This window comes from Choristoneura fumiferana, chromosome 18 (assembly GCF_025370935.1).
Source record: "Choristoneura fumiferana chromosome 18, NRCan_CFum_1, whole genome shotgun sequence".
Lineage (NCBI taxonomy): Eukaryota > Metazoa > Arthropoda > Insecta > Lepidoptera > Tortricidae > Choristoneura > Choristoneura fumiferana.
The window spans coordinates 6,916,567-6,938,923 of NC_133489.1; the positions used below are offsets into that span (position 1 = coordinate 6,916,567).

Sequence of the window (22,357 nt, forward strand, 5' to 3'; positions counted from 1 at the left end):
CCAAGTTTAGGTATATTTTATACCTTATGCTGCTATTGCTAATTTGATACTTTATATAGTAACTTATTGGCGCAACTCATACCAAAAGATGAAAGACCTTTGCCCAGAAGTGGAGCACAAGAGAGGCTTATTATAAAAAACCGGCCAAGAGCGTGTCGGACACGCCCAAAATAGGGTTCCGTAGCCATTACGGAAAAATTAAGTAATATTTTTATAAGGATTACGTATTTTATACGGAATCTTCCAAGTTTAGGTATATATTTTACACTAGGCTGCTATTTACTCTTAAACTACTTATAATTCTCAAGCAAACTTAACCGTTATAGTTTTCCTTGAGTTACTTAGTAGGTTAGTTTCCTTGATACTACCATCCTGAATTTTTTCAAATTTTTACACCCACCGGTTTAGATTTTAGAGGGGGGGGGGGACGCTCGATTTGAAAATTTGCACTTTAAAGTTGAATATTTCGCAAAAAAATCATTGAATCGAAAAATTGTCTTAGCAACCGCCTAATGGCTTATCCAACGATACCCCAGACTATAGGGTTGGATGAGAAAAAAAAATCACCTCCACTTACGTCTTTAATTTTTTTTTGTTTTTTTTTTAAATGTACCATTTTGTTGGCATAGTTTATATATATATATATCCGTGCAAAATTACAGCTTTCTGGCATTGATAGTCCCTGAGCAAAGCCGCGGACGAACGGACAGACAGACATGGCGAAACTATAAGGGTTCCGTTTTTGGCATTTTGGCTCCGGAAGCCTAAAAACTCATTTATGGCGAGAAAGAAATAAAATCATAAATTACTGACGAGTCCACGCTAATGCAGTTAGTAGTTACAGGTAGTCTTTCACGATGACGCGTGCCGTGGTTCTTATTACAATGTCATTAATGGCTAATTTTGACAAAATTACGCGTCTTCGTGGATGGCACTAGGTATAATATGAAGTTAAGTTGTAGTCAATATGAATGCTAGTTTTAGCTAAGACCTTTTCATTTATTTATTTCTTCTTTCTTACACAGATACTTGACAAAATAAACACCTGTCTAGAATATGTATAACACAAGAAATCAAAATTTTTTTACACTGAGGTAGTAGCCCCCCAGGAACAGCGGAAGTTCCATTATACATATATATATTTATTATAGGTAATATATTTATATAATATTTTATGAATGTGGGTGAATAAATTAAATATTAGTGATTGAAATAATACAAGACATATTTGTCAAAAAATATTTACTTATAATTACGACATTACGACAAAAATTAAAACAGAACGCAGCTTACAAATTAAATTACAGTTCATTCTGGCAAATATAAAGAAAAACAACCGACATGAAATGAAAATAATCCTCATCATTGTTAATCTGGACATCTGTCAGATTGGAATACGCCGGTTCGATTGGCTCTAGGGAATAGTCCAAGTTTTCGTCGCTCGCGCTGGTGGTTTCGGCCCAGGAGACACGTTTGGCGCTACGAGCGGCCTCCTTCTTCTTGTCTGGGGCCGGCGTTGAGTGGGAGACAGGGGAGGGTTCTTTAGTCGGTGTTTGGGCGCACTTGTCCAAGTAGTATTTGCGGAGGATGTATTCACGCATGGAGTCGTGTGAAACGCGTTTCGGGGGCGGCGGGGGAGGGAGGGAGGGGTCTTCATCCTCGATGGCGGGGTCTCTCTCGCGACGCGCTTCCTGTATGCGCTTGAGTTCTTCTTCGTTGGGGCGCAGCGGCCAGGATCCGAGGTGGTTGCGCGCGAGGTGCGATCGCGCGTGGGCGCCGCACAGGATGCGTTTGCGCACGAAATCGTGGAACAGAGCTATTTCTGAGGCGAGCTCACGCCGCACCAGTTGCTTGTGGCGGGACGGCACGTGCGGGTCGCGGACCGCTAAGAGTGCCTAGAACAGAACACCGAAAGTCAATACAAACTATGTTGTATCAGGCCATCTTTGGTAGCTGGTAGGTGACATAAGTTTAAGCCTAGACTGAATGAATGCGGTTCAATACTACGCTTCTGTCTTAACTCGCATCTAACTTTTGATATGCGTTTCAACGCCTTCTACAGCAATATTTACTTGAGACTGTACTAAACATGTATGTATTTTAATGATTAACTCTGTTACGTTCATAACTAATGTTAAAGAAAGGCAAAGGAAAAGCCTCGCTATAGTAGTTGTTAGTGATGTCACTTGAAAGCCAAAAAACTGAAGATTCGACGATTACTGGTGCACATAGATAATTCTCTGGCGGAGACGCTGGGAGCGAGCCCTTAGCCAGACTACTCACCTGTGAGGCGGCGAGTGTGGCAGTGGCTTCCAGCGCGCCGGCCACGAGCCGGTCGTCCAGCAGCGGGCCGCCGCTGGCGGCGGACGAGATGCTGGTGAGAGACTCGCTGCGCGCGACGCGGCGCGGCTCGCCCGGGCTGCACGAGCACTGGCGCCGGCGCCCGCGCGGGGAACGCGCCCCGCTGGACTCTTCCGCGTGGTAAGCCTGGAAGACAGATCTAGGTCAAGACCACAGAACTAACAATCAGAGCCGCTTGCGGGATCTAGGGTTAAGGAATTTAATTATCAACCCTGGATTTCATATATTTTTAACACTTTAACTCGGTTTTATATTGTTAACTGCGCAATACCGCCTAAGTCATGCGAACTGAAAGCGCGAAGCCGTTTCCTTTTATTTCTTTCTGCATGTGTCACAAATAAACGTTGTTCTTTCTTTAATAGAGTCGACGCTTGCGGCAGCGGTTAAATTTTCGTATAGTACCAGCAGCAATATCTGACACAACAAACCATGCATACATATCTGATAAGACACTATTTCTAGGGCCGGTAGGGCTTGTCAGATATTTTTGCACGCTCCGCTGTGGCAGATTCTTAATGCCAATGACTGTACCAGTCGGCTTATCGGCAATAGCAGTCACAGAGTATATTTTCGAGTGACAACAGTCAAAGACTACGTGGCAATAATAACGCTGAGGAAGCTATACTGACGTGGTTGAGGGACCGCGTCAGCATACAGACGGCGGCCAGCAGCGTCCCGAAGGTGAGCTGCGGGCAGGGCTCCCTTGTGAGCTTGGGCGCGCCGAAGCGGAGCTCCACCAGCGGCTGCCAGTGCTCCGCGTCCAGCGCCGGCGCGCCGAGCAGCGTCAGCAGCGCCGGGCTGAACGAGTGCAGGCAGAGCGTCGCCATGTGGAGAATCTCTAGGATTCTGCGGGATATATTTTTGCTTGTACAATTTGTAAATTTACAATTACTAAGGACTTCAACTGATTACTGGATAAAATTAATCTTATCTTATCTTACTTATATTATAAATGTGAAAGTTTGTGAGTGAGTGAGTGAGTATGTTTGTTACTTTTTCACGCTGAAACGGCTGGACGGATTTGGATGAAATTTGGCGAAAAGTTAGTTTATAACCTGGATTAAAACATAGCATACTTTTTATCCCGATATTCCCACGGGATAGGAATAAAATCTTGGAATAACAACCGCTGGGCTTAGAGCCATGAAATTTAGTATGTAGGTAGCTGGAGCTCTGTAATATCACATATGCTACTTTTTATCTCGATATTCCCACGGGATAGGGATAAAATCTCGAAAAACCAACCGCTGGGCTTAGAGTCATGAAATTTGGTATGTAGGTAGTTGGACGTCTGAAATAATACATAGGCGACTTTTTGACCCGATATTCCCACGGGATACCTAGGGATAAAATCTTGAAATAACAACCGCTGGGCTTAGAGCCAATAAATTTAGTATGTAGGTAGCTGGAGCTCTGTAATATCACATAGGCTACTTTTTATCCCGATATTCCCACGGAATAGGAATAAAATCTCGAAATATTAACCACTGAGCTTAGAGTCATGAAATTTGGTATGTAGGTCTGAACGTCTGAACGTCTGGAATAACACATAAGCGACTTTTTACCCGATATTCCCACAGGATACCTAGGGATAAAATTTCGAAATAACAACTATTGGGCTTAGAGCTATGAAATTTGGTATGTAGGTAGCTGGACCTCTGGAATAACACATAGGCTATTTTTTACCCCGATATTCCCACGGGATAGGGATAAAATCTTGAAATAATAACCGCTGAGCTTAGAGGCATGAAATTTGGTATGTAGGTAGCCGGACATCTGGAATAACACATAAGTACGCTACTTTTAATCGCGATATTCCCCACGGGATAGTTTTGTAACTAAGGGACCCCATACATCTCTGTATTATTATTATTATTTTGTATTTTTTTCTTTAATTGTACACTGTAGTTTTTAAGTATTTTATTTGTAATTATTTTATTTTTAAAAAATGACTTTCTGCCAAGTTTCTTGCGGCGCATTCTTCTTGGCAATGATGGTCTTTCCGAAAGCGCTGGTAGTTTAAAAAATGACGTGTAAAAGTGCCCATTGCGGCCTATTTACTGAATAAATTATTTGAATTTGAATTTGGATAGGGAAAATTTTTGAAATTTCAGCACTGGGTTTAGTCTTGAATTTTTGTACAGTTATTCACAACACAACCTCAATGAAGACCACGCGGCCACGATATTAACTTTGGAAATTTCCATGGGAATTTAGTAAAATCCCGAAAATTTCAATTGCAACTACCAGACCGAATAGTTTACGCGTGCGAAGCCGCGGGTAAAAGCTAGTCTTTAATAAAATACTAGGTACCCCTAATCTGAAATTGTAATCAAAACATTGTGTTCTTTCTTGTGGGGTCGTAATGACGATTCCTGTTTAGGTTAGCTTGAAAAGATCCCTTTTAGGGATAAGTTCGCCTTTGTACTCTTTTGTTTTGTTGTTTTCTTTTTGTATTATTTTTGTGTTTTATGTACAATAAAGTATTTACATACATACATACGATTAATCGACACAGTGATTCGTTTGCGAAATATACAAAGTTAAAGCGCATTTTTTTATAAAGTCGAGCGTGCTCCTCTCTAAAAGCTAAACTGGTATAAATATAGTTATCAAATGAACTTTTACAATTGTGACAAATTATTATTTATTTATTAAATGCAATTCACATGTCAATAAGTACAATACATATAGCACTAACATTATGAAACATTATTACAGTGGTACAGATGTGGTGTACCTGTGTTGGACAGTGGGCGCCTGCAGTTGGTCGCTGAGCGGCGGCAGCGCGGGGTCGGACGAGCGGCGCGACCGCAGCAGCAGTGTCACGCACTGGTACAGGCACGCGCTGATGTGGTGTACCTGTGTTGGACAGTGGGCGCCTGCAGTTGGTCGCTGAGCGGCGGCAGCGCGGGGTCGGACAAGCGGCGCGACCGCAACACCAGTGTCACGCACTGGTACAGGCACGCGCTGATGTGGTGTACCTGTGTTGGACAGTGGGCGCCTGCAGTTGGTCGCTGAGCGGCGGCAGCGCGGGGTCGGACAAGCGGCGCGACCGCAACACCAGTGTCACGCACTGGTACAGGCACGCGCTGATGTGGTGTACCTGTGTTGGACAGTGGGCGCCTGCAGTTGGTCGCTGAGCGGCGGCAGCGTGGGGTCGGACGAGCGGCGCGACCGCAGCAGCAGTGTCACGCACTGGTACAGGCACGCGCTGATGTGGTGTACCTGTGTTGGACAGTGGGCGCCTGCAGTTGGTCGCTGAGCGGCGGCAGCGCGGGGTCGGACGAGCGGCGCGACCGCAACAGCAGTGTCACGCACTGGTACAGGCACGCGCTGATGTGGTGTACCTGTGTTGGACAGTGGGCGCCTGCAGTTGGTCGCTGAGCGGCGGCAGCGCGGGGTCGGACGAGCGGCGCGACCGCAGCAGCAGCGTCACGCACTGGTACAGGCACGCGCTGATGCTCCGCTAACGAACAACGACTGATTAAAGCCAGATATTTATGCAATCAAATCACAAGTTTGACGCAAATGTCAAACGGACCTCACGATACTAACGCCATCTAGCGATATTTCGCCTTTAGGGAAACCCTCATTCCGTTCTGTTCAAAGAGTATAAGTACCTATGTAGGAAGTTCTGTTCTACAAAGACAGAACAAAATCCGGGTTCATCTTACAACATAAACCATGTATGTAAAAATTCAAAGCAAAAATAAATAGTAGAATAAACAGTTTTACACAATAATAGCAACTTTTTCGTACGTCAAATTATCATCTGTTTTCTATTATTTTTCATCGCACTATATTTAACACAAAAGGCATTCATTCAACTTACCATGATTTCCACCAACGAGTTCATATTCTCGATGCGCCACCGCGACTCGAACTTGACGAGTTGCACGACCAAATTCAGCGCCGACGCGCACAGATTGAGCGCGTCCAAACTGACCACCTGGCGCGGCAGCAATACTGCTTCCACCAAATACTCTAAATGCACCCCCACGAACGTAATAGCATCACCAGCGAAGAACTGTCCATGTTTCATCATCATCATCGAAATAAAGTCCAAACTGTAACCGTATACTCGCCACCATTCTTCAGGTTTCCACGCAGCGCCATTCCCATTCTGATCAAACTTAGGCGGCAGCAGTTGCATCCACAGGAACTCGTCTACATCGCTCATTAAGAGATCGTTCGCGAATGGCCCTCTAGCGTAAGCCGTTAAGCAACGCAGGGCGGCAAGACTAGTGTGATAGTGCCTTCGGTTATGCAAGCAAGTCTGAAGGCAGCATAATAGCTTGTTAATGAATCTAGTCGATTGGAACCATTGAGGCAAACCCGCGAACATGTTATCGTATAGTTCTAAGCATTGCTCTAGCATAGCGAGGGATAAAACAACTGGCGGTATCTCTTCGCTTGCGTTTTCATTCGGTTTTGGAGTGTTTCCTTCTTTGATGCCATCAAATAGTTTTTCTAGTTCCAAGCTATTTATGTTAGTGACGGATCTAATAACGCTTTGAGCAACCGCGCTGTTGGCTTTAATTTCATAATCTAAAGTACTTATGGCGACAGTCCCTATGGACAAAATAGCGCGCACCGCTCTTGGATGCAAGCATTCGTACACGATGGCTGTATTGGTGAGGAGATTATCGATTTGCTTCGCGCTAGTCTTTCTATTTTCATAGCAATCTTCTTTCCAATTCGCAAGCATTATAACGTATAACTCCGCCAAGATAACGACAAGCCTTCCGTCGTTGAGGTCATCTAATTCATCGAGCAGTGCCGTCATACACGGCGCTACCATTTTAGCTTTATGGGCAATGTTTAAAGTGATAGGTAAGCACTTGCAGAATATTGTAGTGAAATCTTTCCACGAAGTCAACAAGCCTAGCCAGACGGGCACTTTGTCCACGACCTCGTCGCATTCGCATCTGCCTTTGAACGAGAAAATATAGTCCACCCAAGTGTCGAGATGTTTTTTGTCGGTATCAAAGAATTTTTCCAGCATGTCTATGAAGCCTTGTTCGAGTTTACCCCTCGAGACAAACATCTCGATGCCGAGCACGTTGTAAATTTGCGCGTAAGTGCTCAGGCCGGGTTGGATTTCGCTGAATAAGGGACTAGTCATGTGCTCCCAGAATTTGGGGTTCTCGCGAAGTTTCTTGACTAGTATTTGCATGTTGTTCTTCCATAGAGCGTGGAACAGCCCCATGATACAGGACAATAACGGGCTATGAAGTAACTTTGGATCCTGCAAGAAAAACGTATTTAGACATTACGCCAGATCGTCCTATTTATAGAGGAATTGCGAAGGAGAGGTAAATTAAATACACAAAAGACTACAGTGGATCGAAGTGTATCGTAAGGACCTCGTAGATTAGAAAAATTGTCTTTACTTACAGCTTTAACAGTCCCAAGATAGTCAGCCATATAGCCTAATACTCCTTCAAAACTATCATCCTCATCAGTCTTCTTTTCGGGAGCACATTTCTCTTCAGATTTTCCTTTGTCGTCTCCAACGTCCATCTTTTCGTGGCTGATATTGAAGAAGGCTTCCGTCAGTCCCGGCTGGTTGCCGATACAGGTGGTCACAAATTCTAGTATGGCGATCTTTAGTTCAGTCGTTTCGTATTTGTCACGTAGCCGGTCCAAGAACATAACACGGACTTGGTACGCTGTCATTTCTAGAGACGCGAAGAGTGACATTTGAAAACCCTAAAAAAATATAATGAGGTTAGGGGAAACGTTGAAAAGATTTCCTTGGAAAAAATGCATACGAAAGCAAATTTTGTGTTATAGAATGTTTGCAATTATATCCGAATCCAAGAAGCAATCTTTTTATGAAACCGGTGATTGAGCATCAATTGACACCAGCAATACCAAAAGATGGATGGATGGATGGAAGATGGGTTACCAGCTTACGCTCTAGAGTGCCCTAGAGGGCCTAGGCCCTAGAGGGTTAAGATAGAATACCTTATGTGTTGGACATTCTCTATAAAATACTCGTGGTTTGACCTATAGCCTCTCAAGCATATCGCCGAATATATGCGCAAAATTAAATTAAAAATTCATCATCATCATCATGTCAGCCGAAAGACGTCCACTGCTGGACATAGGCCTCCCCCAAGGCTCTCCACTCAGACCGGTCTTGTGCTTTCCGCATCCACCGCGATCCCGCGATCTTAACCAAGTCGTCGCTCCATCTTGTTGGAGGCCTACCGACAGCTCGTCTCCCGGTCCGCGGACGCCATTCGAGAACCTTCTGGCCCCATCGGCCATCCGTCCTGCGAGCAATGTGCCCCGCCCACTGCCACTTTAGTTTCGCAATTCTTCGGGCTATGTCGGTAACCTTAGTTCTACTGCGGATATCATCATTTCTAATTCTATCCCGCAGAGAAACCCCGAGCATAGCCCTCTCCATAGCCCTCTGAGTGACTTTGAGTTTTCTCATGAGGCCCATCGTTAGCGCCCACGTCTCAGATCCGTATGTCATCACTGGCAACACACACTGGTCAAAGACTTTTGACTTCAAACACTGCGGTAATTTGGACGAAAAGACACTGCGAAGCTTCCCGAACGCTGCCCAGCCGAGTCGGATTCGACGAGTGATCTCTTTCTCAAAGTTGGACCTACCTAACTGGACCGTTTGTCCCAGGTATACATAGTCGTCAACAACTTCGAGCGCAGAGTCTCCGACTATTACGGGAGTTGGTACAACATGGACATTAGACATGACTTTCGTCTTGTCCATGTTCATTTTCAGGCCAACTCGGTCGGAAACTCTACTGAGGTCAGCGAGCATAGCACCGAGGTCCTCCATGGTCTCAGCCATGACTACAATGTCGTCGGCGAATCGAAGATGAGTGAAGTACTCGCCATTAATGTTGATGCCTCGTCCTTTCCAGTCCAAAACCTTAAAAGCATCCTCCAATGCAGCGGTGAACAGTTTCGGAGAGATCACATCTCCTTGTCTGACTCCCCGCTGCAGAGGAATAGGCTTCGTGCTCTGATCCTGTAATCGGACGGACATAGTGGCGTTTTCGTACAGACACTTCAACACTTCGATGTACCGATAGTCAACTTGGCACCGCTGGAGAGCCTGCAGCACAGCCCAAGTCTCGATCGAATCGAAGGCTTTCTCGTAGTCCACAAATGCTAGGCAAAGGGGGAGGTTATACTCTTCAGTCTTCTGTATAACCTGCCGCAGCGCATGTATGTGGTCTACGGTACTATAGCCTTTTCGGAAGCCGGCTTGTTCGGGAGGCTGGAAGTCGTCAAGCCTGCGTGTGAGACGGTTTGTGATGACCCTGGAAAATAGCTTGTAAACATGGCTCAGAAGTGAGATGGGTCTATAGTTCTTCAGCAAGGTGTTATCACCTTTTTTGAAGAAGAGCACCACCACACTTCTGTTCCATGCTGTCGGCGTTCTCCCTTGGTGAAGGACGGAACTAAACAGCGTCTGAAGGCCCTTAAGGACTGGTCTACCACCCGCCTTCAGGAGTTCGGCTGTAATTCCGTCGTCACCCGGGGCTTTGCCATTCTTAAGCTGCTTGAGGGCCATACTAATCTCGTACAGGCTGACGTCCGGGATGTCTTCGGTATAGTGTCGGGTTAATCTAGCCCTCGGGTCTTTAGCTAGATTTTCGACAGGTGTTCGGGTTGTCGTGTATAGCTGTCCATAAAACCTCTCAACTTCCTCCAACAGCTCAGGTTTGGATGAAACGATTCTGCCGTCGTCGGTCTTGAGCTTCATCAACTGGCTTTGACCAACAGACAGATCCCTGGTAAACACCTTAGAGCCCCTGTTACGCTCAATAGCCTCTTCAATACTGGTAGTATTAAATCGGCGTACATCGCGCTTCAGAGACTTTGAGATCTGTCTGTTGAGCTGCCGATAGCGACAAGCGTCACCAGAAGACTGCAGAATCATCTCACGCCTCACCTCCATGAGCCTAAGGGTGGAATCCGAAAGCCTTTTGGTTCTAGTACGGCGGGTCTTGAAGAACTTAGACCCGACCATATGGACAGCTTCCACAAACCCGTCGTTGTAATCGTCCACCTCGCTACCTAGGCATTCGAAACGATTTTGAAGTTCGAGCTGAAAGCTCTCGGGGTTTTGGAGCTGAGCAGGTTCTGGGCGGAGCGTAGATTTCATCAGTCGAGACCTTTCAAGCTTGAACTGGATATTCAATGAGCCTCGTACCATACGGTGATCACTCCCGGTTTTAAACGCACTGATCACGGAGACATCATTGAATATGTGCTTTTTCGTCGACATGATAAAATCTATCTCATTCCTCGTAACACCATCATCAGGGCAATTAAAAATTAGCTACGAGATTTTTTCAGTAAAGGAAATATCGTAAGGAGGCTGTCGTGTTTACACCTGCAACCTGCAAAGCAGTTCAATCCGCACTGGGCCACGTCTTCATACTCACATCAGCAAACTTCTTCAACAGCCGACAGCAGAGCACCGGCAAGTTCTTGTTAAACGCGTGGTTGATGTAACTGGCCACTCGAGGCACCACTTTCAGAGCTCCTTTATGACTGTTCTGCGAGAACACGAGTTGCTCTAAAGGCGTGACTTCACCGGCGGCCGCGACCGATGTCTTGAGCCGAAGCGCGAACATCACTATGGCGACGCAGCGCTGGATGGTCGTCACGTGCTGTGTGCACTCGCCTGACGTCCAGTTGGTTTCGCCGTGCATTGTGCGCTCTAGTTGATTATTGCCTTAAATAAGGTTTATGTGTTTAACTTTCTTAAGGATCTAATGTTCTATTCTACAGCCTGTAGAAGTGGATGAGCGGATGTGGTGCTCAAATTAATATACACATTATGTTATTGAGCACCTCAACTGCTCATCTGTCTACTGCTGTATATGCTTAAGAAATATTTCAGTTTTGTAATTTTTAAAGCCCAAATACTCTTATTCTGAGAAGGCCTGTATTCAGCAGTAAACAATACAGACTACAGATGATACTGATATCACACATACTAACAGCAAGTGAATATGTCTCCAATAGGGAGAATTTTATTACAAAAATTAGTATCTATGGCATGTTTTCTATATTTATCCTCGCCAATTTTTTTTATAACAATTGAAACTTAATGTCAATAAAAAAGTTAACATTTCCTGAGTCCTATCCTATGTCCTAAATTTAGTAGAAGGTCATTATACCTCGCGAGTCCCAGCGTACTTTATAAAGAACAACTTAATACTAACAATAACGGTCGAATGTACTATATAAAACACAAATTTTTCATTGAATAAAGAATTTTAAGAATGTTCAAATAACATCTAAAATAACAAAACTGGTGACCCACGTCTAGGTCCAAGTACTACATCTGTTTAAAAAGTTATGGACTCAGGAGGATAAGAAAACATCATTTACACCAACAACTACTTACCAACTGATATAATCTTGAGCAGTTCCACAGCGTTCTCCGTATACAGTAGACTAAACACGCACGTCTGTTTCGCAACGCTATTTTTGGTCTGTTGCAGCAACAAGTTGAGAAAGCGCGAGCAAGCATGTAACAGCGCGCGGCGCTCGCGCGCGTTGCTGTAACGCCATTCGGAGACGCTCGGGAACACTTCGCGTAGCACGAACACTAGCCCGGGAAGGATTATGTCCGAGGTTATGCGCTCGTCATCTGAAACCTGCGAGGGATTAATATAGCACAGGGATTGGTAAAAAATACACGGGGTGATTAGGGAGACGTGAGCAAGATTAACCCTACACCCTCAGTGATTAATAACAGATCATTCAAAATCATAACAACATCAACAACAGTTCTCAAACCTAACTAGTTTTAGAGACAGTATACTTGATTTACCTCATGGAAAGTGCAGAGCATGTCAATATACGCCCTCAGGAAGTCGTAAGTGCCGCTCGGTTGTTCCAGCGAGATGAGATAGGCGCCGACCGCAGCCGAGTCTAACGATTCGCCGCTCGCATACTGAACGTGGGTTAGCTGACGATTGATTATGCGTGGCAAGAGCCCTGTGCTTGATAGTCTAGGAACAAAAAATACTTATATACTAATAGACTGTGTAATTTTTAAATTATATCACACAGTTGTGAGTCAGACGTTTTGTGATACAGGAACAAAATAATGTTGATTTTCATAGCAATAGGTGTAACAGGATGCTATAAATGATCAAAATGCTGTTACTTTCAGAAATAAACTCTGCTCACCTCATGTGAATCTCCTTAGGGAACATAGGTATCAAAGCGGTACACATTTCCAAACATTCAACCAGCAGCGGCAGTGGCGGCGTCTCTGCCCTCATAAACCTTACTAAAACATCAAATACGCCCTCGCTCGGCTCAACCATTGACTTCGGAACCTCTTTCTGTTCTACTAAAGCCTTCAACACCCCTTTAAGGACCTTAGTTCCTTCATAAACTCTTTGGAGTGTCATGCTCACGTCATGTTGATGGTGTCCTTTTCTATCCAATGCTTGCTCAATATTCTTATTCAACACTGTCCAGTAACTACACGGTGTTCTGTAGTGAATCATTGTGCCTTCCTTCCTCTCCATGATGGTTGCTTTGGAGCCAGCTGCTATGCAGTAAGTTGGTCCACCCAAAGGGTAGTGGTCGCGGCCTATGATAGCTTCTTCGGAGTTTAATACCATCACAGGAACAGCAGTTGGATTGTAGATTTCAGTGTACACAGGGAGGCTCTTGAGTTCTCCTATGAGCTGTAAATAAGATAAGGATTAGGACTTTTTCAAATAAAAAGAACACCTCATTAAGCAGTCGAGATTTTCTCTTAGGGATCGAATTTAGAACAAAGTCACTCATCAGTAAACCAAAGTCACCGACATAGCTCAGTGCTGAAGCAAGCTGTGACAGTAGGTATAAAACATTATACCTATACCATAAACAAACCTATCAATGTTTTTTCAGACTGCTTCTTGAGTGGAGACCTCATGACGGCAAAATTAGTGTAGTCCGTTTTGTAGCTAGGTGGGGCAATGATATTTGGAACACTAAAATAGTACTTTTTATTATGTATGTAAATACTCACATTTCTCACACTACACATTCCTGCTTTGGCCAAACCAGCAGCCAATTCGCTGAGCGCACTAAAGTTATATGGGAAATACTCCAACGCAGTGTTCCAAAGGGACACTATCCCAAACCCTTCCTCTTTCTGCACGAGGCACCAGAACTCTGACGCGATATCTTCAGTCTGCAGCAGCAAGGAGCTCAGTTCCATTACTCCGGGCTGGTTACTGATTGTGCCGTCTCCGTCAAAACGGTCACAGAGCTCGTTGAGGAAACGGAACGTCTGATGCTTAGCTAAGGAAGCACAAGGTGAGCTATCCTGGGAAACACCGAAATAGATTGTCAAAGGGTGAATTACACACATATCAATTATGTTTTTCACAGTCCTTGTTGCTGTATAAAATATTGTTTCATTTATTTATGTTATAGTAAGAGTGTGATAAAAATATCAGAATACTTACAGAGAACACGGGGCTGTTTAGCATTGCTAATAGAAACTCAAACAAGTGCATCTTGAGAGCAGTTGCACCAAAGTGATGGTATTGACTCTCAAATAATTTTGCATGTTGATTGCTCTGAAACAGTAAAAAAAGATTTGTAAATATGCGGTAATAAAGAATATAACATACATACAAGATAAGCGCGAAAAACAATACCTGTCCTTGCAGTAGGGTAAAAAGTTCCAAGTGAGTGCACTTTCGTTATGCAATGGAGTGACAAACAAGCAAGTGGATCTAACATCTACATCTGTAAAGGTACGTTCACACCACAGGTTAGTGTGTGTTGTTAGAGCTGTGTGCTACCCTACATTTGACGGTAAAATAGCAAAAATGACGATGAAAATATGAGTAGTTGTGTGCCAGTGGTAGTTTAGTCGAGCCGTCGCGCGAGCAGACCGGTGGCGCGCAGTGCACGTTTTGCAGCAACCGCTGTGGCGTGTGCTCCCGGAAGAAGGGCTACAGATTAGTCCGAAACAGCTCAACAGCTAATTTCGATTTAAGACATGAGTTATCCGGGTTTCTTTCACTAAATATGATTATGTCTCACAGTAGATTCATGTTCAAAACTCACAAACATTATTAATTAAATGTGATGCTGATAAATAAAAATTGAAGTTTTCCCTTACAGAAGACAGTTTTTAGTATGTTACCTGCAGCATTAAGAGCATCCAGGACATCATCATAGGGCTGTGTTCCACATTCAACTGCAGTTGGGTCAACTCTGATTCCACAACATCTTTAGTTTTGTCTATCCATGATGTCAGGTTAGCCTGGCTAAAGTGAAATTTAAAATAAACCATTAAGAAATGTGAATTAAATATAATAGAAAAAATTACTCTAATCTAAAGTCTAAGTCAGTCATGTCAAATAATATGCAGTCTAATTGAATTTGACATGGCTACTGTACGATGACCAAGCAACAGTATTCTTCTAGTCTTTTTTCAGTGAAGTCTTTTAGTTTTTTTTTTTCTATTACTCTTATGGGCTGTTTCACCATCCATTGATTAGCGTTAACCGACGGTTAAATGTGATGCCGTCTCCGTCTATTCGAACAAAACCAATAGAGACAGCATCACACCTAACCGCCAGTTAACACTAATCAAAGGATGGTGAAACAGCCCCTTAACTATCTCTGAGCATTCTACTGCCAATGCCCCCCTGAAAGCCTTCAATGTCTACAAGATTATCACCTGCATTTTTTTTTCTATTTTTTTTTGAGGCTTAAGTGCACCTGTGTGACTATGCCAGCCTCATTGAAAGACTCAATGTCCACATTCATCAAATACTCCTATTGCGATGTCCAGATTATCTGGCTGCAAAGGAGTGCTTGATGAACCTGTAAATTCGTACTGCATCTTCCGATACCGGACAACTCAAAATAATATTCACTGCACCATTGAACAGGTCCAAATCACTCAAATACCTCTCGCGGATATCCTTAGTCAATACACACTCCACCGGAAAACGTATTAAGTCCTCAATCTTATTATAATCCATGCACATGGGGGGATTGAACTACTTTCATCATATTCAAAAATTTATTCAATGGAACATGTCCTGACCGCACTCGAAACGCCCACACAATAATCACCTGCATTGACAATCTATAAAATAATTGATAAACAATCACAACCTGTAAAGAGAGTCGCAATTGGGCTTTCCTAGTCTAGAACATAAACCAAAACTTGTAGAATTAAAACACTCTTTTACTAACCATTTGTCCACATTAGCAACAACCACCATAAAAATACATGTTTCCAAATACATAATCCTCGAACAGAGCTCTTTATGCTCTTCCTCCAGTAACTCATTATAGCCCAAGTTCTTCCCAAAATTATGCTTCTTGAACAATGGATACAATTTCACAAAATCGTCACCTGGAAAAGTCTTTTCGTTTGCTATAAGTAAAATATTTTGGAGGATGGCAACTTGTTCCCGCAGTTTAAACTCCGCCCATTCTTGTCTGACCGTCTCTGACGAGAACTCATTGTGTATTTTCCTAGGAGGTGGTGCTGTAAACAGTACCTTCTCAAACTGCAATATCAATGATTCCCTCAACTTGTCCAATCCCACATCATTTATAATTTTATGAAATTGCTCCTGATATTTATGACATTTGTCATCTTTGTGCTGTAGGATATACTGCAGTAGTTTTAGCAGAAACAACCTTTCAGCATAATAGAAGTTCCATATATTTGGTAACAGGAAAGAGGGTCTTGTGTCAACAAATGCAGTGTTTTTGAGGGCATTCTCTAGAGTACCATAGGATATATCACAGAGGTAGTGTTTAAGTATATCCCAGATTTGAAAGCAGTCAACGTCCTGAAAATAACAACATAGTTGGTTGCAATTGATACTGAAAACAGTGATATAGTTGGGTTAATTTAGGGCTTACTTTCTATGGAATACAAACTACTATAAATAAATAAATGAATAAATAGTAGATTGTACAACAAGAGCATAAAACAAGCCGATTTTCCCAAGACGTTTATATAGCCACCCGAGCCAGTACAGCGAGGGTGGATAGACACATCGAGGGGATAATGGGTTTAATGCTTGAGTTTTACACTCTGCTTTTCACTTAGATTGCGAGGAAATGAAATAGCAACAGTGGAAACAATAATTCACTTTCTATGTACCTTTTAATTTTTTTTAATTTTACTGATTTATTTTGATTGATTTTCAGTTCTATATAAAATGAAAAATATTTAAAAAATATGTATAGAAACTTTTTTGTTTGTGGCTGTTGTCACCTAATTACCTTGGTCTTAAGTTGGTCTTAGACAAAGAATTTATTTTATGCACTAGAGCATAAAAAGTCATTTTATGTCACCTAGATACAGTATAAACACGAACTTTACGAGCATGAGAAGTGAAAAAGTAATTAATTGCCACAGAAAAAACTTGACTACACAAAAAAGCAAATACACTTGAACTCAATGGTTTAACAAATTAACACAGGGTTATGCAGTTAACCCTGGTCTGCGCAAGCCCTCCTTAGTGTTAAACATGGACACAAAACATGGATAGTGTCAGCAATATACAATCTATTAAAAGAAATGTATACTATTTTATAGGTTTTAAGAATAAAATTTTTGGGAAATACCGCATACTGCTGTTTCGCACATTTTGAATCCCAAATGATTCATTTGGCAAATGTCTTGTTTCCCAAGTATCAAATTTCCTCCGGAACCAAAAATTTTTCTCAGAATATTTTTTTATGGTTTTATAGAGCACAGTAGGTTAGGTTAGGTTTGTTTTATGAAAGTTCTTTTGCAATGGATTCCATCTCATGTTGGGGTAGCTGGTAATGAGCTGGCAGATAGATTGGCTAGCTTAGCTGTTACAGGGGGGATTGATTGTGTTTCTAAGCCATATGGTACTGATTTAGTGAAATTGGCTAAAGAGGAATGCTTTTCTAAATGGCAAGAACTTTTCAGTGCAGCATCTTTGACAAAGGGCTTTTGGTACGGTACCATACAGAACAAGGTCTTTAAAGTTCCCTTGTTTGATCGAGCCAGCCTATCTAGGGACCTTGTTGTGTCAGCACTATGAGTTTGACCTGGTCACATCCCACTTAATTGTTTTTTGAATTTGATGAGAGTTGTACAATCACCTTTGTGTATAGGTTGTGACTTTAATAAGACTGAACACCTTATTCATTTTCTTTTGGAATGTGATCAGTATAAGGCAGGGTTTCTCAAAGTTATGGCTCCACATACTCCTGTTAAAGTTTCTAGGCAACAGTGAACCCCTACCTCTCCCCAAAGATAGTAATAAAATTGGCTGTTGGAGAAACTAAGTTTATTTTTATTTCAATCATCATAATATACTTAATGTATATTATTTATTTCAATAAAAGGTAAGTAACAAATATAGGTAAGAATCATCTTGCCAACGAAAATACAAACTGAAACAAATAACAAACAAATAAGTAACAAACTTGAGTTGAAATAAAAAATACAAAAACCAATCTTAATCATCTTGCCATTCTTGCAGCCACCATCACGTAAACCTTGTTGCGAACCCCCTACCATCGAATAGCGAACCCCTAGGGGTTCGCATACCCCACTTTGAGAAACCCTGGTATAAGGACATCAGAGACAGGTATTTGAATGGTATGGGCTTGTTCAATGGAGGTGTAGATGTAATTCTAAGTTGACCACTTTCAGAAGAAGCAATTCTGATTTACAGATTCATTAGACACACCCTTGCATTAAGAGACGTGGTTTCAGTGCAAGGGAGAGTGTAATATCTGTAGTGTGATGTATATAACTGAGGCTCCCCATGAGGCTGACATAGTCACATTTGGTGTACTAAAGCCTCGTAAAATATCAGATTAAAAAATAAATGAGTTCCGAAAATTTGGTTTCTGAAAAATTTTATACTTGGGAAATGAAGCTTTTGCCAAATGAAACATTTGCGAAAAATATTTTGCCCAAACGGCAGAGAACCGGCAAATATACATAGATATAACCCTTACTTTACTTTCGTGTACCTAAAGGTAGGAACATACCATATAATTTTGCAGCGTATGGACCACATTAAGCAGAGGAGTTTGGTCGGGATATTTGGCCTGCAGCTGAGAATATCCTTCCTTCTTCCCCGGCTTGTAACTTGCCAAGCCTTCACGTATCGCAGCCGTTACCTCCTTTGTGACCAAGACGGCTTCCAGTTCTTTATTAGACAAAGTATTCGACGTTGTCCATCTCCAAAGTTGCTTCCAATAACTACAAAATTAAATACATTTGTAACTCAAGAACTCATTGTCAAATTAGACCACTTTCGAAAGGATATTTACCAAACTGTAGCGGTTGTCATGATGTAAATTGAATACAATAACTAGTAGCACCTGTAATTACGTAAAGAAACTAATACCAAAGCCAGCATTAGGCAAACTATTGGTAAAATCTTCTTCGATTCCTTTATTTACCGCCACATTTTGAGGTTATTAACAACACAAACCACAGATTACAAGAAGGTAGAGCGTTACTTATTGTTGTAACTGTTGCTGTTGGTTGCCTGCACGTTGCCTGCTTGCCTGTCAGTCATGTCAGTTTGATTTTTTGACGTTTATCGACCGACGTCACCACATGTCGGCATCATAGTCGTATCGTACCGTACGTTTGGTACGTTTATACTTATCTCTCACTAATTACTCCAATAACTAATTTCGTAGGTAGGTGATATATTTTACTTTAGGTAATTGATGGACTAGTGCACGTGACGGTTTTGTCAGAGCAAGACGCTCACAGTATACCTATTCGAATTTCATCAACAATATTTTAAGTTGCGACTCTTTCTCTTCAGCCCCTAAAACTTCAACGTTATGGCACCAGCAGCTGCAGCAGTGAAGCCTAGGCCGGATGATGACCCTATTGGCATCAGGGCGGTGCTTTTAGGACCCCCAGGGTCCGGCAAGGGTACTCAGGTAAGCTTTTGGAAACACGTTTTAAAGTCGATGTGCCGTTTGACCTTCCTTGATCCAATTATAAAGTTCAACAAGTTAACAAATAACAACTTTGTTTTTAGCAAGGTTGCTATTATGTAATAATGAGTTATGTGTTTGTTTATTAACGTGAGCATTTTTATTTTTGTTAGGCTCCAAAATTGAAAGAGAAATACTGCGTTTGCCATTTGTCTACCGGCGACATGCTTCGGGCTGAGGTGTCCTCGGGATCGGAGCTCGGGCGCCGCCTCAAGAAGGTCATGGACGACGGCAAGCTGGTGTCTGATGAGATGGTGGTGGACATGATCGACAAGAACTTGGACCAGCCTGACTGCAAGAATGGTTTCCTGCTAGATGGGTTCCCCAGGACTGTGCCGCAAGCCGAAAAGGTAACATTAAAAGAACATTCTAGAATAAAAACACCTACTTAAATCAATATCTTGCCTATTATCTGTTCGGTAGAAAGTTTATTATGTAACAATTAATCAACGTAATCAGTTTAATCAACTTGGCCTCTTATCACCAGGATTAGCCACCAAAATTCACTGAAATACTTTTTGTTTCAGTTGGATGGCTTGTTGGCCAAAAGGAAAACAGAGCTTGATGCTGTCATCGAGTTTGGAATCGAGGACAGCCTGTTGGTCCGTAGGATCACTGGGAGACTGATTCACCCACCCAGTGGACGCAGCTATCATGAAGAATTCCATCCACCCAAGAAACCGATGACTGATGATGAGACAGGAGACCCCTTGATCAAAAGGTCTGATGACAATGTTGCAGCGCTTCAAAAGCGACTCGCAACATATAATTCTCAAACTGTACCTCTAGTTGATTATTACATGAGGAAAGGTCTTCACTACAGGGTAGATGCCTCCAAGGCCGCCGATGCTGTCTTTAGCAGGATAGACAACATTTTCAAAAGCAGAATCTTTAGCAGGCAAGCGGCCTCTAAGTAAGTAATATCATTTAATTAAGGAAAAATGTATTGTACAAATCTCGTTTTTTTTATCTTGGATGGGTTGAATTTGTGTTGTCTTTTTGGAAAACTTTATTATTGAACTACTTTAGAGACTTGAGCAAATACAGAGTATACTAAATCATGAAGTGTTGTGTTTAAATCTTGCATGTACTGAATAGGCAGTCCAAAAACTTTTCGATACCAACAATGAATATATCCATCAAGCACAAAAATGATCTTTAGGTGGTTATCTATTGTACTGATCCACTACAAACATTGGAGCGACGTCCAGTGCTTGCTGCGAAAAAAACAACTTTCTTTAATTTGCTGCGATTTTCCACTGCCAACTTATTATGGTAGCCAGACTAAAAACAAATTCTAAAACGATTTATAGCCCGCGGCACCTAAGTATAGTGGTGAATGTTAATTAGAAGTACAAAATAAGGTACAATGGAGGACCAGGCGATGCGCGGGGCGGGAGGGGATTGTAATCGCAGGAATTAACGGTCAGCGCTACACTTGCGTGCCGCTGGCTGCACCCTATGAAAATCGCGCATGCAAATCAGCGTTTTCTTGCTACGTACCCCCTGCCTGACCCGCGGATCATCCCCCACAATACCTTATTTTGTACTTTGCGCATTAACGGTCACCGCTACTATTAGGATCGTGCCGCGAGCAGTAATTTATCTTATCAAGTACACGAAAAAACAATTTCAGTTGTAGTTTAGCCATATACCGATTTTTACAACTTTCGAATGGTATTTTAGAGTTGTGATAACAAAAATTGGTCCCCCCAGGCGGCGGCGAACATGTTGAATAAAAGTCATTTTATTTACTTAGTTATAGTTTATTTAGATAACATAATCAGTGTTTCGTCAGGGATTGAAATAGAGGAGTAAGTATATATTTCATTTCATAAGCTCGATTAAAGGCGTAAATACCGACACCGAATAAACTGCTATGTTACCTTATAAATAATGCTTGATTATAAATATTTCCAACTTTTGTTACGTGCAAGTCCTTTTCTTTCTCGTTAAGTCTGAAAGAGATTGATGCCTTAGGCACCGCAACAAAAGTATAATACCAGTTAATTATTTTATATGGTATGGTGCTTATTGTGTATAAAAATCCTACTTCTACCTATAGTTGTTTACTCGCTAGTTTGCTTCTACGAGATTCTACTTGACGCTAGGGAATTTAAATGCTAGTTTCTGTGAGGTCGTGAAGTTTATTAACGAAGCAGTTTGAGGTAATGTACACAACCTACTTTGCGTGGGTCAAAACAATTGAATGAATCAATGTGCAACATAATGCTGCGAAGTAGAGTTTGGACTTTGGGCCATGGTAATAAGATGCAAAGTCACAATGATGCCTGATTTGTTGTTTAATATTTCTTGTATGTTGGAAGAGTTTCATTGAGAAGGTGTGCGGTTAAAGTACCTACGTCCGAGTAATTGTGGAACTGATTTGTACGACAATAATGGATAACCTGTTAATTTGTGTACACTCGATCCAACTGAATAGTGACCCACTGTGGAACCTTTTCGTGGAAAACGTCAGTGACATCGCATTGCTTGACAAGGATTTTTTTATCACATTTACCTGCTGTGAGAACGTACGTTCTACGGTGGGTCACGAATAAAATGGTTCGACTGTACCTACTGTGTACAAATTACATAGCTGGCGCGAACTATCAGATTGCACATTATTATCGTACCTACATTCCAGGTCGACAATTACAGGGCGTAAATACCGCGCACCCCTGAAAAGCCGTTACTTATATATTTTGGCCATTGGCTATGGAGATGTGCTCGTAGCTATGGAGCCATGTATAAGTATGAGAATACTTGGCGTGTCTTTACGTATGTTATTAGCTATCGTCTGCTAGTTCGAGGTGAATATATTTAGCCATTGGGGGCATAGCATATAAGTTCACGACAATGAGGGTTTACGGTAGGTTTTTCGACAGGCGAAATATCGCTAGATGGCGTTAGTAGCGTGAGTTTGCCTTTTCAGCTTCTTTCCAGTCTTGCTTGCGATTGACTCATTTCATTTCAATTATTTTAACCA

At 42.2% G+C, this 22,357-nt stretch overlaps 2 protein-coding genes across 3 annotated transcripts; one reads left to right on the forward strand and one right to left on the reverse strand.

Annotated features, from left to right (window-relative positions):
• Nucleotides 1-1,239: 1,239 nt before the first annotated feature.
• Nup188 (nuclear pore complex protein Nup188) lies at nucleotides 1,240-18,872 on the reverse strand. The gene is made up of 16 exons (XM_074102165.1): nucleotides 18,682-18,872; nucleotides 18,397-18,610; nucleotides 15,595-16,202; nucleotides 14,531-14,654; nucleotides 13,842-13,955; nucleotides 13,400-13,699; nucleotides 12,562-13,070; nucleotides 12,200-12,380; nucleotides 11,771-12,023; nucleotides 10,800-11,092; nucleotides 7,762-8,076; nucleotides 6,197-7,612; nucleotides 5,712-5,830; nucleotides 2,991-3,207; nucleotides 2,284-2,487; nucleotides 1,240-1,895 (listed from the first exon to the last, which is right to left on the reverse strand). Exons 1-16 carry the CDS (start codon nucleotides 18,699-18,701, stop codon nucleotides 1,302-1,304), a joined length of 5,481 nt encoding a protein of 1,826 aa, XP_073958266.1. The 5' UTR covers nucleotides 18,702-18,872; the 3' UTR covers nucleotides 1,240-1,301.
• Nucleotides 18,873-18,951: 79 nt separating this feature from the next.
• On the forward strand, nucleotides 18,952-20,433 carry Ak2 (Adenylate kinase 2). 2 transcript variants are annotated; one of them, XM_074102167.1, is made up of 4 exons: nucleotides 18,952-19,009; nucleotides 19,191-19,311; nucleotides 19,482-19,718; nucleotides 19,896-20,433. In XM_074102167.1, exons 2-4 carry the CDS (start codon nucleotides 19,210-19,212, stop codon nucleotides 20,283-20,285), a joined length of 729 nt encoding a protein of 242 aa, XP_073958268.1. In that variant the 5' UTR covers nucleotides 18,952-19,009; nucleotides 19,191-19,209; the 3' UTR covers nucleotides 20,286-20,433. The 2 variants fall into 2 exon arrangements, with proteins under 2 accessions (XP_073958268.1, XP_073958267.1); XM_074102166.1 differs by having other exon boundaries at nucleotides 18,959-19,059.
• The last annotated feature ends 1,924 nt before the right edge of the window (nucleotides 20,434-22,357 follow it).

What these genes read in the sequence shown, in the direction of transcription:
- Ak2 (XM_074102167.1), top strand. Translation starts at nt 19,210, where the DNA reads ATGGCACCAGCAGCTGCAGCAGTGAAGCCTAGGCCGGATGATGACCCT. An exon ending in GGTCCGGCAAGGGTACTCAG is followed by an intron (nt 19,312 to 19,481) that starts GTAAGCTTTTGG and finishes TATTTTTGTTAG; the next exon opens with GCTCCAAAATTGAAAGAGAA. An exon ending in CTGTGCCGCAAGCCGAAAAG is followed by an intron (nt 19,719 to 19,895) that starts GTAACATTAAAA and finishes TTTTTGTTTCAG; the next exon opens with TTGGATGGCTTGTTGGCCAA.
- Nup188 (XM_074102165.1), bottom strand. Translation starts at nt 18,701, where the DNA reads ATGACAACCGCTACAGTTTG. An exon ending in ATGACAACCGCTACAGTTTG is followed by an intron (nt 18,611 to 18,681) that starts GTAAATATCCTT and finishes TTAATTTTGTAG; the next exon opens with TTATTGGAAGCAACTTTGGA. An exon ending in ATCTTGGGACTGTTAAAGCT is followed by an intron (nt 7,613 to 7,761) that starts GTAAGTAAAGAC and finishes TTTTTCTTGCAG; the next exon opens with GATCCAAAGTTACTTCATAG.